Raw genomic sequence first — 20,078 nt, forward strand, 5'->3', positions numbered from 1 at the left:
CACATTCAGGCTGGAGGAGCAACACCTCTGGGTAGCCTCCAACCTGACAACATGAACATCACTCCCCACAGTTAATGCTGACTGAGTTGGTGAGTTCCTTCAGCAACTTGTGCATGTTGCTCAAGATCAGAGTGAGTTTAGACTACTCCTTAGGGTAGGAACAGCTTCAGTACAGGACTCCACAATGGATCAATCTTGGCCATAGAGGGCGAAGAGATAACCACACAGGAAGGAGGAGGTTAGGTCACTGGGACACATGCAATTGCTCAAGTATTCAATTAAGTCCCAGCTGGCCTCTTATCTCAAAACCAGGATTTTGCACCAACCCCATTACCCTCAATATCCAAAACTTTGTCGTGGACACCCTCAGCGAGCAAGTCTCCCCAAATACTTATGCAGCCATGGCTTCAGTGACAGTGATCTCCTGACAGAAAGCCTTCAGGAGAGTAAATGGACATTTATTGGTTGGGGCAGGGGAAAAGAGGAAGGTTAGAGATTGCTCACTTGAAGTCGCCGTCTTTGTATTTGCCGAAAGCTTGTAGAATCACGGTGATGATGGCCATCAGTGGTTTCACAACGCAGAACTGAAGAGTCGCCTGTGAAAAACATATAATGTTTCAATGACCAAAATTCAGGCTCCAGCAACACCCACCAACAGTAATATCTACAGGAGACCCTGCCTCAAGACAAATATATGCAAAGATCCATGACACCCACCCCCCAATCCATGACGTGCCATCTTCTCACAGATACCATCAGGCAGGAGCTACAGAAGCCTGAAGTCCCACACCACTGGGTTCAGGAACAGCAACTTCCCTAGGCCTCCTGCACCATGATCCTCTCATTTCCCTTCTGCAAATCAATTGTCCCAGCTCTTGGCTCCATCCCTCCCCCTCCTCCTATCATTTTGGATCTCCCCCTCCCCATCTCAAATCTCTTACTAGCTCTTCTTTCAGTTAGTCCTGACGAAGGGTCTCGGCCCAAAACGTCGACTGTACCTCTTCCTAGAGATGCTGCCTGGCCTGCTGCGTTCACCAGCAACTTTGATGTGTGTTGCTTGAACTTCCCTTCAACTATTTGGTCCTTGCAAAACCCTAATAGAGTTGCTCTACTGGAGTAGCTATGACCACTTTGCATTACAATGAACTTTTTATTCCAACTGTTCCCCTCTTTTATAATTTATGGGTTTTTTTTGTGAGTGATGTTTATCTGATGCTAAGTACCTGTGATGCTGCTACATGTAAAATTTTCTTTGCACCTATGGAATTATTTTGTTCTAATACTGATATATATAGTGTAACGTCTGAGACTTTGACAAATTCCTACAGGTGTGTGGAGGAGAGTATATTGACTGGTTGCGCCACAGCCTAGTATGGAAACACCAATGCTCTCGAATGGAAAATCCAACAAAAAGTAGTGGATATGCCCTAGTCCACTATGGGTGGAGCCCTCCCCACCATACAGCACATCTACACGTTGTTACAGGAAAGCAGCATCTGCCATCAGGATCCCCACATCAAAGGCCAAGCCTTCTTCTTACTGCTGCCATCAAGGTGGCACAGGAGCCTCAGCACTCACACCAGCAGGTTCAGGAACAGTTATCACCCCTCAACCGTCAGGCTCTTGAACCAGTGGGAATAACTTCACTCAAATTTGTTTGCCCCATCACTGAACTACTCCCAGAACCTATGGATTCACTTTCAAGGACTCTTCATCTCATGTTCTCAAAATTTATTGCTTATTTATTATTTCTGTTCTTTTGTATTTGCAGAACCTGTTGTCTTTTGCACCCTGTTAGGTGTTGTCTTTCATTGGTTCTATTACAGTTATTGCATTTACTGAGCATGCCCACAAGAAAATGAATCTCAGGGCTGTACGTGCTGACATACATGTACTTCGATAAAAAATTTACTTTGAATTTTGTTCATTGTGTATAATTTATATTAGATTTATATTTTTTTTGTGAATGTTTTGTGTTTTTCATTGCCCTGTGCACATATGTACTTGTGCGAGTGACAATAAACTCAACTTCGATATGGAATTGAATCAGGGAACAATCGCATCAGCCACCAAGGCTGTTGCTCACTCAGACTCCCAACAAGTATGGAAACATGGCCAACAGCCCATCAGGTCCTGCCTCACACAATCCTTTCTCCCAGTCAAAGAAAGCGACCTGCACTTCTACAATACCTTTTTTGCTAATGGCATCATTCTGAAGTTTGGACAATCAGCCAGGAAACCTGGCAGCTCCTAAAAGCAACCATGCCCCAGTATCAGCAGTGGGCAAATACTGTTCACTAAACTGGAGATCATTGCAGTGTTCTCTTTCAGAACAGTACAGCATGGGACCTTTCATATCTCAAAAGATTGGACGTGTAACAAGGAGGAACTCCCTCTACACCACACTGCAAGATGACATGTAGGTAGTGCCAAGTCGGGGAGAAGATCAGGGGGTGCAGTTGGCAGGTGAATGATAGATGCAGACAAAATAAGGAAAAAGAAATGTTGAGAGGTGGATGAAGCACCTCAGGCTTGTAAACACAGGGGACTCTGCAGATGCTAGAAATCAACACACCCACCCACCCACACCCGCCCACAGTACTGGAGGAACTCAGCAGGTCAGAAACACAAGAGATCTTGCAGAGGCTGGAAATCCAGAGTAACACACACAAAATACTGGAGAGACTCAACAGGACAGGCAGCATCTAAGGAGACAAATAAACAGTCATCATCTTGGTCCAAGACCCTTCATCAGGAAGGATCTCTGCCTGAAACAATGTCTTTATTATTAATTTCTATTGATACTGCCTGACTTGCTGAGTTCCTCCAGCATTTTGTGTGTATACCTCAGGGTTCCATCCCATTACTTCCCTTGCCACCCCCCCCCCACCCCCCACCACCATACCAGCCACTTTGCCTCTCCAGTCTCAGTCCTGATGCAGGGTTTTGACTCAAATGTCCACAATTCCTCCCCCACACAGACACTGCTCGAACTTCTGAGTTCCACCAGCAGACTGTTTGTTGCTCCAGATTCCAGCGTCTGCAGTCTCATGCTTCGCACTAAGTGGCTGATTTCTAGTCAGAGCACTACAGCACAGAAAGACCTTCAGCCCTTCTAGTCCATGCCAGCCTGCTCTTCTGCCTCATCCTCTCTATCTGCACCCACACCATAGCCCTCAATGTCTCTTTCATCCACACACCAATGAAAACCCCTCTTAAATGTTACAATTAAACCTGCATCCACCACTTCCGCTGGCAGCTCGTTCCACACACTCACCATTCTGAATGATTCAAATTCAGATTTATTTATCACACGTGCATCGAGACCTGGAAAATGAACCTGGTTGAGTGTCAGGTCTCTCATTGGGAGAGCATTTTGGAGATGGTGATCACAATTCTATCTCCTTTACCATAGCATTGGAGAAGGATAGGGACAGACAAGTTAGGAAAACGTTTAATTGGAGTAAGGGGAAATATGAAACTATCAGGCAGGAACTTGGAAGTATAAATTGGGAGCAGATGTTCTGAGGAAAATGTACGGCAGAAATTTTGCAAATGTTCTGGGGATACTTGCAGTGTTCTACATAGGTACGTTCCAATGAGACAGGGAAAGGATGGTATGGTACAGGAACCATGGTGTACAAAGGTTGTTGAAAATCTAGTCAAGAAGAAAAGAAATGCTTACGAAAGTTTCAAAAAAACTAGGTAATGATAGAGATCTAGAAAATTATAAGGCTAGCAGGAAGGAGCTTAAGATGAAATTAGGAGAGCTAGAAGGGGCCATGAGAAGGCCTTGGAGAGCAGAATTAAGGAAAACCCCAAAGCATTCTACAAGTATGTGAAGAGCAAGAGGATAAGATGTGACCGAATAGGACCAATCAAGTGTGACAGTGGAAAAGTGTGTATGGAACCGGAGGAGGTAACAGAGATACTTAATAAATACTTTACTTCAGTATTCACTACGGAAAAGGACCTTGGCGATTGTAGGGATGACTTACAGCGGACTGAAAAGCTTGAGCATGTAAATATCAAGAAAGAAGATGTGCTGGAGCTTTTGGAAAGCATCAAGTTGGATAAGTCACTGGGACCGGACAGGATGTACACCAGGCTACTGTGGGAGGCGGAGGAGGAGATTGCTGAGCCTCTGGCGATGATCTTTGCATCAATGGGGATGGGAGAGGTTCCAAAAGATTGGAGGGTTGCGGCTGTTGTTCATTTATTCAAGGAAGGGAATAGAGATAGCCCTGGAAATTATAGCCCAGTGAGTCTTACTTCAGTGGTTGGTAATTTGATGGAAAAGATCTGAGAGGCAGGATTTATGAACATGTGGAGACACGTAATATGATTAGGAATAATCAGCATGGCTTTGTCAAAGGCAGGTCGTGCCTTATGAGCCTAATTGAATTTCAGCAAGGCATTTGATAAGGTACCCCATGCAAGGCTTATTGAGAACGTAAGGAGGCAGAGGATCCAAGGGGACATTGCTTTGTGGATCCAGAACTGGCTTGCCCACAGAAGGCGAAGAGTGGTTATAGCCGGGTCATATTCTGCATGGAGATTGGTGACCAGTGGTGTGCCTCAGGGATCTGTTCTGAGACTCTTTCTCTTTGTGATTTTTATAAATGACCTGGATGAGGCAGTGGAGGGATGGGTTCATAAATTTGCTGATGACACAAAGGTTGGGGGTGTTGTGGATAGTGTGGAGGGATGTCAGAGGTTACAGCAGGACATCGACAGGATGCAAAACTGGGCTGAGAAGTGGAAGATGTTCAACCCAGATAAGTGTGAGGTGGTTCATTTTGGTAGGTCAAATATGATGGCAGAATATAGTATTAATTTTAAGGCTCTTGGCAGTGTGGAGGATCAGAGGGATCTTCGGGTCTGAGTCCATAGGACACTCAAAGCTGCTGCGCAGGTTGACTGAGTGGTTAAGAAGGAATACGGTGTATTGGCCTTCATCAACTGTGAAGGCCAATACACTGTGGGATTGAGTTCAAGAGCCGAGAGGTAATATTACAGCTATATAGGACCCTGTTCAGACCCTACTTGGACTACTGTGCTAAGGGTGCAGAGGAGATTTACAAGGATGTTGCCTGGATTGGGTAGCATGCCTTATGAGAATAGGTTGAGTGAACTTAGCCTTTTCTCCTTGGAACGACAGAGGATGAGAGGTGACCTGACAGAAGTATACAAGATGATGAGAGGCACCGATCATGTGGATAGTCAGAGGCTTTTTCCCAGGGCTGAAATGGCTAGCACTAGAGGGCATAGTTTTAAGGTGCTTGGAAGTAGGTACAGAGGAGATGTCAGGAGTAAGTTTTTTTATATAAACGCAGCGGGTGGTAGGTGCCTGGAATGAGCTGCCAGCGACGAAGGGGTGGCCGATACAATAGGGTCTTTTAAGAGACTCTTGGATAGGTACATGGAGCTTAGAAAAATAGAGGGCTACTGTAACCCTAGGTAATTTCTAAAGTACATGTTCGGCACAGCATTGTGGGCCAAAGGGCCTGTATTGTGCTGTAGGTTTTCTATGTTTCTATGAGACATTCAGTGAAATGTGTTGTTTGTATTAACAGCCAGCATGCTGGGGGCAGCCCGCAAGTGTTGTCACACTTCACAGTACTAGCATAGCACGTCCACTACGTTCCGCAGAAAACACAAGCACAAGAAAACAAGACCACAACAGCGAAAATGTGCCCTTTCCCCATCCCTCCCACCCACCCACAGGTTCCTCTGAAATATTTCATCTTTCACCTTAAACCTACCGTTTCTAGTTCTAGTCTCACCCTACCCAAGGGGTAAAAAGCCTTCGCACTTTGCACCTGGCAAAAATAAAGGCTTGTTCGCACGATCACTTCGTGATGAGGTGTAACCGCACCCTCCCATATGCAGAGATTCACCAGCACTTAACCAGTGCCTCTGGGCACAGAGGAAAGAAGATGGCCCTTTGCGAGGCAGAAAGCAGGAGCAGGCCAAGTGGGAAGTGGGTTCTAATCCCACAGATCATTGCCACCCCCAAAAGGCTCTTGGGAAGCGATTAGAAAACTGGGAACACTGGGGTGAAGCTGGAATGGTGTGTACCTGCTTGCAGAAGCGTAGGAACCCAATGGAGTAGGTCTTTCCCCAGAGGCAACAGGTCCCATACAAACAGCTCAATCTGTGGGGAGACAGACAGAGACACATCGGTCAGATGTATTCCACGCAGAGATGGCAACCTCATGGCAGACCATGTCCCTTGAGGATCTGACTGCTGATCCAACAAACCACACATGCATCAAATGGGCCCATCTCTAAACCAAAGCACATGCAGAAAATACCCGAGGAACTCTTTCCCCATAGAAATTGAACTCTCTCTCACCACAGAGACACTCACTCTGCTCAGGATCTAAGATGTAGGTCAGTTTTATTTTTAAATTCGTTTTCAGGGCCTATTTACTGGCTTAATGAGCTTGGAAGAATGGGGGGGGAAGAATCTCATTAAAACCTATCAAATACTGAAAGGCCTAGATAGAGTGGACATGGGAGGATGTTTCAGATAGTGGGGGAGACCAGGACCAAGGCCATGGCCTCAGAGTGGAGGGATATCCCTTTAGAGGAGATGAGGAGGAATTTCCTTAACTGGAGGGTGGTGAATCTGTGGAATTCATTGCCACAGACGGCTGTGGATGTCATGTCATTGGGTATATTTGAAGCAAAGGTTGACAGGTTCTTGATTAGTAAGGCCATCAAAGGTTACGGGGAGAATGGGGGTAAGAGGGAAATAAATCAGCCACGATTGAATGGTGGAACAAACTTGATAGGCCGAATGGCCTAATTCTCCTCATGTCTTAAGGGTCTTCATAATCACCTCTGAGCACAGCTGCTCCCATAGCCCCATTGTGTCTTTGATATTAAGGGATATGGGTTAGTTTTAACAACAGTTGCAATGGTAAAGGATCAGCTGTGACCTTATGGCAGAATAGGCAAGATGGGCCAAATGGCCTACTCTTTACTTCTATTAGTCAGAGTGTTACATCACAGGAACAGGCCCTTCAGCCTGCACTCAGCCAATCTTGTGCCTAGTATATCGACCCGCATCTGGACCATAGTCCCCCATACCCCTCTCATCCATGTACCTATCCAGTACCCAACCATGGATTGAGTAAATGCAGGAAAGGGGGCATAGATGGGAGGTTCCTGAAGCGAGATTTAAGAAAAACTGCAGATGCTGGAAACCCAAAATGAAAACCAAAGGCTCAGCAGGGACCTGACGAAGGGCCATTAACCTAAAGTGGGTTTTTTTTGTGTACCTTAGAGATTTGGCACAGCATCAGCCCCTTCTAGTCCAGCCAGTCCACACACCCATATGACCAATTATCCTGCTACCCTGTATGTCTTTGTAATGTGGGAGGAAACCAGAGCACCCGGAGGAAACCCATGTGGTCACGGAGAAAACATACAAACTCCTTTCAGATAGCAGTGGAACTGTACCTGGGTCACTGGCGTTAAACTAACTGCTACAATACCGCATCATCTCATTAACAGTTTGCCTTTCAATATACACAAAAGGCTAGAGGAACTCAGCAAGGCAGGCTGCATCTGTGGAGGAAAATGAATACAGCATCCAGATAAGAATCACAGCCCAAAACATCAGCTGTTTATTCCCCTCCACAGATGTTGCCTGACCCACTGAGTTCCTCCAGCTCCAAGATTTCCAGGCATCTGCAGAATCTCGTGTCTGTTTCTCCCTCCACAGCTGTTGCCTGGCCTGCTGACTGTCCCTGGCATGCTCCAAAGGCAAGACTTGAGGCAAAGTAGGACCAAGATTTCATTTGGCAGGCGACTCACTCGATGGGCTTGCCGCGGATTTCCGACATGATGGCACTCTCGCCTCCGAGGTACTCGTAGCACAGGCTCAGGAAGTTGTAAATGACAAAGGCTGCAAGAGAATGTCAGTGACAAACCAGTTACTATGCATCAATCCTCAAATCATCGCTATACATCAGTACAGGCAGCAAGCTGATCATTGCAATCTGAGAAAAATAGTTTAATAAAAACTTAACCTTTAAAAGCACACAGCAGAACTAGTGAATATAAACTTGAAACAGAATCAGGTTTTTTTTTAAATATAAAATCACTGACATACGAGGGGTGATTGATACGTTTGTGGCCTAAGGTAGAAGGAGTCAATTTTAGAAAACCTAGCACATTTATTTTTCAACATAGTGCCCTCCTACATGTACACACTTAGTCCATACAGATCCCTTCTTTGTAGAAGTGGTCCACAGCAGGGGTGATTGATAAGTTCGTGGCCTACGGTAGAAGGCTGGTGGCGTAGCGGCATCAGCGCCAGACTTCAGAGCGAAGGCTCCCAAGTTCGAACCCAGCCGGTTCCCCAGGCACGCTTTCCATCTGTGCTGGGTTGAGCGTCGAGCTAGCAACTCGACCTCATAAAAAAATTGCCTGCTACAGAAACATCAACAGCAAAAAGTCGATGGCCTATGCTCTCTCATGAGTTTAAAAGGCAATTTCCTTTTTCCTTCCTAAGGTAGAAGGAGATGAGTTATTAACTTCAAACTTTCTGTATTATCACTCAAAGAGTTGAACAGCACGTGCATGTAACGAGAGTGTCTTGGACCTCCAGGTGGTCCACAGCGGGGGTGATTGATAAGTTTGTGGCCTAAGGTAGAAGGAGATGAGTTATACAGCTCTCGTTAAATGCATGTGCAGTTCAACTCTGAGTGGTTATGCAGAAAGTTTGAAGTTAATAACTCATCTCCTTCTACCTTAGGCCACGAACTTATCAATCACCCCTGCTGTGCACCATTTCTGGAGGTCCAAGATGCCGACTTCTACAAAGAAGGGATCCCTATGCTGGACTAAGTGTGTAAATGTAGGAAAGATAAATGTGCTAGGTTTTCTAAAATTGACTCCTTCTACCTTAGGCCAAGAACTTCTCAATTACCCCTCGAGTGTCACGAGATTCATTTTACACCCTCTGTACAGAATACATTAAAAATTACTATAAAAAGAAAGATAAGCATCTTAAAACAATTCTGCTGTGAATCAGAATTCAAATCAGGTTTATTATTTCTGGTTCCTGGTCTTCGGTTCTGATTTTGGGTGATTTTTGATTGGCCCGGCCTGCAGATAACAAACTGAATATGCCAGGACCGTTCTTCGCTTTTTTCTTTGCAATTTGCACATTTTTTTGTGCATTGGGAGATTTGATGTTTTTTCTGAGAGCAGGTTCTATAGTTTTTTTTTGTTTCGTAGCTGTCTGAGGGAAGACGAACCTCAGGGTTGTATACTGCACACAATCTATAAGAAATGTACTTTGAATCTTTATCACTGATAGATGTCATGAAAGTTCTGTTTTGAGGCAGCAACACAGTGCAAGACAAAATATACTATAAATCGCAACATACACTTAGGGCCAAAAGCAACACTGTTACAGCTCGGGCATTCCAGAGTTCGGAGCTCAATTCCAGCACCGTCTGTTATAGTTTGTATGCTCTCCTAATGAATACATGGGTTTTCCCCAGACGATCCCGTTTCCTCCCACACTGCAAAGATGTACCGTGATTGTAAATTGTCCCGTGATTAGGTTAGGGTTAAATCAGGTTTGTCAGGAGTTGCTGGGGCAGCACAGCTCAAAGGGCTGGAAGGGCCTACTCCACTCTATAATCGCCAAATAAAGTGAATAAAAATAAATATGTCTTGCAAAAATACTGAAGTAGTGTTCATGGGTTCATTATATATTCAGAAATCTCATGATGGAGGGGAATAAGCTGTTCCTGAAACACTGAGTGTCTCTCTTCAGGCTCCTGTACCTCTTCTGATTGTTCCCATCGGAGAGGAGAACATGTCCTGGGTGATGAGGGTCCTTAATGATGGACGCCACCCTTCTGAAGATGTCCTCAATGCTGGGGAGTCTAGTGTACTTGGTGGATCTGGCTGAGTTTACAACATACTGCAGCATTTTCCAACACATGTTATGACGGATATATATTGTGAAAGATGTTGATTTAAGGCAGCAGTACAGTGCAAGACAAAATAAACTATAAATTACAAAGAATATGAAAGGCCAAACGCTCAGTAGCATAGAGGTTATTGAAATACTATTACAGCTTGGAGCATCTGGAGTTCAATTCCGAACCATCTGCAAGGAATCTGTGCAGTAGTCCCTCCATACTGGATGGTGATGCAACCTCTCTGTGTCCACTCTATCTAGACCTTTGAATAGTCGTAGGTTTCACTGGGATTCCACCCCGCTATTTTCTAAACTCCAGAAAGTACAGGCCCAGAGCCATTAAATGCTCCTCATATGTTAACTCTTCCATTCCTGCAATCATTCTCGTGAACCTCCTCTGGACCCCCTACAATCTCAGCACATCTTTTCTTAGACAAGGGGCCCAAAACAGCACACAATTCTCCAACAGCAGTCTGACCAGTGCTTTATAAAGCCTCAGCATTACCTCCTTGCTCTTGTGTTCTAGTCCTGCTGAAATGAATGCTAACACTGCATTTGCCTTCCTCACCACCGACTCGACCTGCAAGTTGGATCAGATACCATTGTGTCTGCTCAAACCATTTCCTATGGACTCTCCCTCTATAGGAAACATCCTCTCTGCATCCACTCCACCCAGCCCTTTCAATATTCGGTAGGTATCAAGGCATTGTCACGGACCCCTGCCATCCAGCCCACAATCTCTCTGACCTCCTTCCTTTAGAATAAGAACACTGCCTAATAGGCGAGGTAACAGTTCCTCCCCTGGCTGCAAGGCTTTCAAACACCCTGCTACCACTCAGTGCACATTATTTATGACAGCACGACAGTAGTACTATAATGCTGAGTAAACTTGGGGAACGGTGTCATCAGAAGCTCCCAACTGACCCACTGCCCTGTCCTTTTCTCCCCCCCACCTTTCTTCCCCAAGGGAGGGTAACCGCACAGAAGCTGATTAACGGCTGACTCACTTTCATGTAGCCTACCACAAGCCTCCAATAGTAACCACAGAACCCAAGGAACGAGCGCAGAATGTTCACAGTCTGGGGTTCTGTGGTTACTATCGGAGGCTCGTGAAAAGCTACGCAAAAGTGAGTCACCCGTTGAATCAGCTTCTGTGCGGTTACCCTCCCTTTGGGAAGAAAGGGAGGGGGAAAAGGGACAGGACGGTGGATCAATTGGGAGCTTATAATAACGCCGTTCCCCAAGTTTACTGTAACCTGACGGCTTTCACAACTTCAGCAGCCCACCCAGTCAAACTCTCAACCCCACAACTGTAACTTTAACAGTACTTAATAGGTGAATTAACAATTCATCTGAAGTTTGAATATCTATCCCACTTTCCAAAACCCCATTATCTCTAGTCATAACACAAACATTGCTGCTACAAAGAAACCATTACATTAGCAGTGAAACCTTACAGTGTATTAGTTGTATTTTTAACTATACATCATATATGTACTTCCTTTCAACTTGTACATCTACAGAACATGTTTATCTGTTAATATTGTTATGAGATGTATGCACTGTACTGTGCACTTTGCTTCCAGAGGAATGTTGTTTCATTTAGCTGTATACATGTGTAGTTGAATGACAACAAACTGAACTTCCACGAGATTCCCACGTCATTCTTCTAAACTCCATTTGAGTACAAGCCCAGAGCCAAACACTCCTCATAAGTTAACCTTGTCATCGCCAATACCATTCTTGTAACCTGCTCATCCAATACAGCTCATTATCTATTCCCACCATCTTCTGTAGAGTCTACAAGGATCTGCACCACTCCTCATGAAGCAAGAGATTCTCCACAATAACGTCTGTCGGGAGACAACGTTGCTTGATAAGGCTCTCTAACCCCGCAAGCCTCCAACATTGCAACTATCCCCTTTTCCACCAGTAGCTGGGCCATTAGCCTCTCAAGACTCTAGAATTCCCTACTTCCCACCATTTGCTCTTCCCACTTTCTTTAAAATGCTGATTAAAATTTACCCTTTATTCACGGATTTTGATCACCTGACTACCCTGCCCCCCCCCCACTTTAGTGGCTAACCTTCAGTATTTGTCAATCTGTGCCTCCATGACCATACTGACTGATTGTACTCATTACAAGAGTTGTATAAATGCAAGCATATAAACACATGAAAATTTAATCACTTATAAATTAGTAAACCCACACGTGTTATACATTCATTGCTTTAATAAATTATTCAATCCTAGAGAACAAAGCACACAACTCAGTTGAATTCTGAGTGGTGTCTGAACCTGGGTGGTGTCTGTGTTGGATGCAATTCAGAACACCATTCCCAATGTGCCAAAACACTTCCCAGCTACTGTGACAATTTCAGAAGTGCACACACCATTTTTTTTTACTCAAAACACGCTTCAACGCATTGACATCATAATGTTAAGAATGTAAAATATACAGTGGCGGTACTGGCTCTTCACCCTACAATGTTGTACTGACCTTTTACTCAAAGATCAATCTAATCCTTCCCTCTCACACAGGCCTCCAGTTTTCTTTCATCATGTTCCTATCCACATCTCTTAAATGTCCCTAATGTATTTGCCTCTACCACCACCCTGTTAAAAAATCTACCACTCTATACTTTCCTCCAGTCAAAGTTGTGCTAATCACCTTCGCAAGACTGCTCAGAAATTCACTGAGATTAGAACTAGCGATCTACCTCACTTACTTCCCTACCCAGAGCCTTACGGATGACCATATTGACAGGGAATGGGATCCATAATCCCAGACATTTTCCTCATCTTTGAATGTGGTTGAAAGTTTAACCAGAGGCCACAACTCTTGGCATGGATGTGCCAATCAAAGGGCCTGGCCCAGTGCTGTGGAACTGTGACCTATAACTAATTAACCAAGGGAACAGCCTTGATGCAATCAGCTTGTCTACCACGTTCAAAACGTCACCATTCAGGTCTGCTTGAAACCTTGCAGACACTTCCTGGTCCCCACCCAATGCACACAAGTACAGCACTAACACATGAAGGCAGAAGACACAAACTTTTACCCAGCCTGTCAGAACCCCACCACACAGGCCATGCTCTCTTCTCGCTACTACCATCAGGTAGGAGGTACAGAAGCCTTAGGTATAGTTACTACCCTTCAGCCATCAGGCTCCTGAACCATTGTGGATAACTTCAATCACTGCAACTCTAATCTGATTCTACGAACTACGGACTCACTTTCAACAACTCTTTACAACTCATGTTCTCAGTATTATTTTTATTTGCAGTTTGTCTTTTGCTCATTGGTAATTTGTTAGTCTTTGTCTTCTTACGTATAGTTTTTCTAAATTCTATTGTATTTTTTTCTGTAAATACCTACAAAAAATGAATCTCAGGGCAGTAGTATATGGTAACATGTAAGCACTGCAAAATTAATTTACTTTGAACTTTCAATCTCATGGGGGGGGGGGGGGGGGGTTAACAAGGAAAAACAAGCTTCCAAAGCTCCCAAGCATTATCCTGGTCACATCGGTGAATGCCGTTACACTGAATGCAGAGAAGATCAAGTTTCAAGCAACCTCATTTGATTTAATCGGGTTGATTTAAATATATTTAATCAATCACTTTCTAGTGTTCAATTTTGAGATTCCCAACACCTGCAGTGTAGTAGTAATTTTCAAAACTCAAGTCAGAGAAACAGGCCTTCAGCCCAACCTGTCCACACTGACCAAGATATCCATCCCAGCTTGTCCCAATTGCCTGCATTTGGCCCACCTCCTTCAAACCTTTCTTATCAATGTTTATAAAATCTTAAACATTGTAATTGGGTCCATGTCTACCACTTCACCTGGCAGCTCACTCCATATACACACACAGCTGTGTGTGAAAATGCTTCTCCTTAGGTCCTGTTTAAATCTGTCCCCTCTCGCCTGAAATCACTGTCACTTAGGTTACCCTCTGCGATGCTGGGGAAAAAGATCAGGGCTTTTCATCTAGCTACAGACTTCATGATTTTATATACTTCCCTCATAACTGCCTGATACATCCTGACCAACTGCTTCGACAGCCAGAAAACCCAAAACTGGACTTGCCACTTGTGATTAGATAGGTTCTTGAGTTGGAAACCAATCACCTGCAGAAGATTTTGGCCAAGGAGCCGATCTGGTCATCCCAAACCAACTGTGGTCAAAAGGTAGCTAAAACGCTCATATGGAGATGGGCCAAAAGGATAGGAAAAGGACTTTCTATCCAGGCCCTCTATCTGATTAAATCATGGCAGATCTATACCCTCCACTGCTTCCCAATTTGGTTTCCAGTGCCCAGCCAGATGACATTAAAAGTAGGTCTCATCGCCCAAATGTTGTCCCGAGGGAACCTGAACATCTTACAAGTCAGAGTGGAGAGACAGACTGCAGTTGCTGGCATCCAGAGGAACTATCAGGCTCCTGGGGAAACTCAATGGGCATGCAGCATCTGTGGAAGAAATGGTGGGGGGGGGTCTTCTTTAGAGCATTGTGTGCTCTCTTCTGACTGCTGCCATCAGGAAGGAGGTACAGGAGCCTCAAGTCCCACACCACCAGGTTCATGGACTATACCAGAACCATCAGGCTCTTGTACCAAAGGGGATAATTTCACTCACCCCATCACTGAACTGATTCCACAACCTATGGACTCACTTTTAAGAACAGTACAACTCATGTACTTGATATTTATCACTTGGTTATTATAATTTTTTTTTTGTATTTGCACAGACACACACAAAGCAAGCAGGCTTTTTCTACTGCAGTTGAGTGAAACCAGAACTAGAGGTCATGGGTTAAGACTGAAAGGTGAAATATTTAGGGGGAACATGAGAGGGTAACTTACTCACTCAGAGGGTAAAGTCACAGAACATTACATCGCAGAAGCAGGCCCTTCAGCCCATCCAGTCCATGCAGGACTATAAATCCACCCAGTCCCATTGACCTGCACCTGGACCATAGCCTTCCATATCCCTCCCATCCATATATATCCAAATTTCTCTCAAATGTAAACCCACAACCTCTAGTTCAAGTCTCACACAACCTTAGTGGAACAAGTCTACTTGCATTTACTCTATCTACACCCCTCAATTTTCTATCCCTCTATCAAATCTCCCCTCATTCTCCTATGCTCTAAGACAAAAAGTCCTAACCTATTCAACCTTTCCCTATAACTCAGGTCCTCTAGTCCCAGCGATATCCTTGTAAATTTTCTCTGTACTCTTTCAATCTTATTGGCAACCCTCCTGTAGGTAGCTGACCAAAACTGTACATAATACTCCCAATTAGACCTCACCAACATCTTACACAATTTCAATATAACTCCTGTACTCAGTATATTGATTTATGAAGGCCAGTGTGCCAAAAGCTTTCTTTACGACCCCATCTACCTGTGAAGCTACTTTGAAGAAAATATGGACTTGTATTCCCAGATTCCTCACTGTTCAAGTCCTACTCTGAGAGATGGTCCTCCCGAAGTACAACACCTCACACTTTAAACACCATTGGCCATTTTCCCAGCTGGCCCAGATCCCACTGCAAGCTTTGACAGTCATCCTCGTTGTCCATTACACCAGCAAGCTTGGTGTCACCCACAAATTTGCTGATTCAGTTTATCACGTTATCATCCAGATCATTGATATAGATGACAAACAACAATGGACCCAGCACTGATCCCTGCAGCACACCACTAGTCACAGGCCTCCAGTCAGAGAGGCAACCATCTACCACCACTCTCTGGCTTCTCCCACAAAGCTAATGTGTAATCCAGTTTATTACCTCATCTTGACTGCCAAGCGACTGAACCTTCTAGACCAACCTCCCATGCGGGACCTTGCCAAATGCCTTGCTGAAGTCCATGTAGGCAATATCCACTGACTTGCCTCCATCAATTTTCCTGGTAACTTCCTCAAAAAACCAAAAGATTGGTTAGACATGACCTAATGTGTAAAAAAACATTGTGCTGACTATCCCTAATCAGTCCGCATCTATCCAAATACTTGTATATCCAGTCCCTTAGAATACCTTCCAATAACTTTCCCAGTACTGATATCAGGCTTACTGGCCTATAATTTCCTGGCTTATTCTTAGAGTTTTTCTTAAACAGTGGAACAGCATTCACTAACTTCCAGTCCACTGGCACCTCATCCGTGCCTAAGAACGTATTAAATACTTCTACTAAGCCCCTGCAATTTCTGCACTAGCCTCCCACAGGGTCCAAGGGAATACCTCGTCTGGCCCTGGGGATTATTCCACCCTAATCTTCCTCAAGACAGCAAACACTTCCAACCATGTAATCTGTAGAGGGTCCATGACCTCACTGCTGCTTTGCCTCACTTCTACAGACACTGTTGAGTAAATACAGATGCAAAAAATCCATTTAAAATCTCCCCTATCTCTTATGGCTCCACACGTAGATTACCAGTCTGATCTTCTAGAGGACCAGTTTTGCCCTTTGCAATCCTTTTGCTCTTAATACATCTGTAGAAGCCCTTAGTATTCTCCTTCACCTTGTCTGCTAGGGCAACCTCATGCCTTCTTTTAGCCCTTCTGATTTCCTTGTTAAGAGTCCTCTTACATTTCTTATACTCCTCAAGTACCTCATTTGCTCCTTCCTGCCCTTCCCCGCACATGGGAGGCAACATCCCATCCTGGAATCTCGTTGAACTAGCTGCCCATTGAAGTGGTGTAAACGGGTTTGATTTCAATATTTAAGAAAGTCTGGATGAGTACATGGAAGAAAATGGTCCAGGTGTGGTTCAATGCAGCTAGGCAGAATAACATTTCAGCATGGTCTAGATGGGCTGAAGGGCCTGTTTCTTTGCTGTAGTGCTCTATGAGCTCCTGGATCTGGCTACAAAGTCAAGTCTCTCAGAAGTAATCTGGATCTTTTGCCAGGAAATGAGGATTTATGAAAGCAGGGAGCAGGGGATGAAGTGAACTTGAAGTGCAGTTTTAATTGTAATCAATCCAGAGATGGCAAATGCTCTCCTTGGAAACAGCTAAAAACTCCAAGTACCTAATAAAGAGGCTTTCTCACAAACTACAGCAGTATTGATTGAAGATCAAGACTCATCAGAGATTACATGTTCTATAAAAACATGGTTTGAAATCCCAAATACTCTTGAGACCGAAAATAATTTAAAAAAAATTTAAATAGCTCCACAATTCATCCTAGAATAAGAAATAGGCCTGAGTAACTCCCACCAGGCCTACACATCCCATACCATCACCCAGGCAACCAGGGCAGATGTTGTGTCACTCAAGTCCCTTAGAAAGATTAATGAAAACACATTGCTAAGCAACAGCCTTTGAGCAAACAGCTAACCCTCCCTTAGGCCCCAGGGTAAAACAAACATGGCTACTGGCACAGGGGATGTCATCTGCCGTCTCTAAACTGGTCTGTGTGGCTAACAAAAGGCGCTGCTGGTCTTGTGACACCCATACAGATAGCCTCGTCAAGACTGTTGAAAACCAGTGTGCAAATGCCTGCATAAATTAGATCCAGCTTTTAATTAAAGGCGTATGGTCCAGGCTGAACTCCAGTTCAGATGAGAACAAATCCATCCTAAATCAACAGTGACAAAAGATTAAACAAAACCAAGGGGTTTACAACACGCCATCACCTCTTCAATCCTTCCCTGGACAGCAGCAGTCAGATTTAATTACCCGTTTAAAGCGAGTGGAGGAAAGTTTAGCAGAGATGTCAGAGGTTTTTTTTTTGAAAAAACAGAATGCTAAGTGCCTGGAACACAGTGCTGGGGAAATGGTAGAGACTGATGAAGGCATTGGACAAAATGGCATCGATAAAGGCGTCTGTTTGCATGCATCTCTGATGGAAAACATCAAACATTCCCGTTTTGGATTACAACAGCTGAAGTCCAGTCACAGACATGGGATCTGCTGTAAGCAGCATTGTCTTAAGACATTTTTTTTCCCCAAATCTATTGATACTCAAGGTCGATGTATGCCATGACGGCAGACTCAGGTTGCTAGTGCAGCTCTCCTTTAAGAAAGCGGAAGTGCAGAAGCCAAGATGATCTACTGGTACGATTGTAGCGCTTTGGACTTCCACTCCTGACTATCCTGCTGGTGAATGTACAGTCTCTAGAAAGCAAAAGTGAAGACCTCAGAGCAAGGTTGTTGCACCAGAGGGACACCAGAGACTGCTGTGTACTTTGCTTCACGGAAACACGGCTCACACCTGCCATTTTGTGCGCAGCCTCACCATTCTCCACAAAGACAGGACAGCTCAGTCTTTAAAGGCAAAAGAGATGGAGTATGCTTTGATTAACTCATCGTGTACACAAACATGGCAGCTCTGTCTCGGTCCTGCTCACCTGACGTAGCACATCAAGTGGTGAAATATCATCCATTTTATCTGCCGAAGGAGTTTTTTGCCATCATCCTGGTAGCAGTGTACATTACACTTCCACCCAAAGCCAATGTAGGCTGGCACTGGAGGAGCTGAGCACTGTAAAAGCAGGCACAAAACTGCACACCCTAATGCCTGCCCTATCATTGCAGATTTCAACCAGGCCAGCTTGAAGTGTCTGAACAATTACCACTAACATATCACCTTTGGAACCAGAGGAGCCAACGCACTTGACCACTGTTATACCACTGTCAAGAACAATTGCTGTGCCATCCCAGGCCACACTTGGGAAAGTCCAATCACTGGCTATACTTCTCTCAGCTTATAGACACAGACTAAAGACCAAAGCATCAGTGGCAAGGATAAAGATAATCCAGGCAAGTGGTGGATCACCTACAGGACTGCTTTGAGTCGGTGGACCGGACAATATTCAAATATTCATCCTCAAGTCTGAATGGATGTGCCACAGTCGTCGCTGACTTCATCAAAACCTGCATGGATGAGCATGCACCTTCAAGAGCGTGCCAGACATACCCATATCAAATGCCGTGGATGAACTAGGAGATGGCTAGTTTGCCAAGGGCTGTATCAGTGGCACTGAAGACCAGTGAACCAGAACTATACAAGTAGTACAGGTATGACCCATGGAAGGCTATTTTAAGAATAAAATATTCCCAAATGAGGTTAGAGACAGAATTGGACACACATCAGCTCTAGCAGATTTTGCAGGCCCTTACTTCCTACAAAGCAAAACCTAACATGAATGGTTGTGATGCTTCACTCCCAGGTGAACCTTTTATGCACGCTTTGAAAGGGGGAATAAAAGAACACCTGTGCAAATCCCTGCAGCATCTGGTGACATTATAATCTGCCAGAACAGCTTTAAAAAAAAAAAAAAAAAGGGGTAAAGTCTCGCAAGGCGTCAGGCCCTGACGGTGCACCTGGCAGAGCTCTGAAAACCTGTGCCAACCAACTGGCAGGAGTCTTCAAGGAAATCTTCAATCTCACTGCTGCAGTTAGGGGTTCCCACCCGAATCAAAAGGGCATCAATCATACCAGTGCCCGAGAAGAAGGGTGAGCTGCCTCAATGACTATCACCCAGTGACATTCACATCTACTGTGATGAAGTGTTTGAGGTTGGTTATGGTTAGAATCAACTACCCAGGGATCTGTACCCACTGCAATATGCCCATTGCTACAATAGGTCTACAGTAGATACAATCTCACTGCCTCTTCACTCAGCCTTGAATCATCTGGACAATAGCCATACCTAGGTCAGGCTGCTGTTTACTGACTACAGCTCAGCTTTCAGCACAATCATACCCTCAGTTCCAATCAACAAGCTCCAAACCTGGGCCTCTGTTAACTCCCTCTGCAACTGGATCTTTGACTTCCTCACCGACAGACCACATTCTGTGCTGATCGGAAATAACATTTCCTCCTCACTGACAAACAACACAGGCACACCTCAAGTGTGCGTGCTTAGCCCACCGCAGAATTCCCTCTACGCCCATGCCTAAGTGTCTAGGCACAGCTCAAACACAATCTATAAATTTGCCGACGACACAATTATCATTGGCAAAATTTCAGATGGTGACGAGGGGATGTACAAGAGTGAGACAGATCAGTAGGTTGACTGGTGCTCAGAACAACCCCGCACTCAATGTCAGTAGGAAAAAGGGAATCGATTGTGGGACTTCAGTTAGGGGAAGTCGAGGGAACACACACCAGT

The 20,078-nt window shown here is 44.6% G+C and overlaps 1 protein-coding gene across 1 annotated transcript in view; it reads right to left on the minus strand.

Annotated features, from left to right (window-relative positions):
* Positions 1-20,078, minus strand: part of LOC140204985 (transmembrane protein 184B-like) — a 121,987-nt gene that overhangs the window by 46,254 nt on the left and 55,655 nt on the right. Inside the window, exons 4-6 of the mRNA XM_072272029.1 lie at positions 7,828-7,918; positions 6,082-6,157; positions 505-596 (exon numbers count right to left, since the gene is read on the minus strand). Coding sequence (XP_072128130.1) covers positions 505-596; positions 6,082-6,157; positions 7,828-7,918 — 259 coding nt within the window. The remainder of the gene's footprint in view (positions 1-504; positions 597-6,081; positions 6,158-7,827; positions 7,919-20,078) is intronic.

Source organism: Mobula birostris, chromosome 11, assembly GCF_030028105.1.
Source record: "Mobula birostris isolate sMobBir1 chromosome 11, sMobBir1.hap1, whole genome shotgun sequence".
NCBI classification, from domain to species: domain Eukaryota; kingdom Metazoa; phylum Chordata; class Chondrichthyes; order Myliobatiformes; family Myliobatidae; genus Mobula; species Mobula birostris.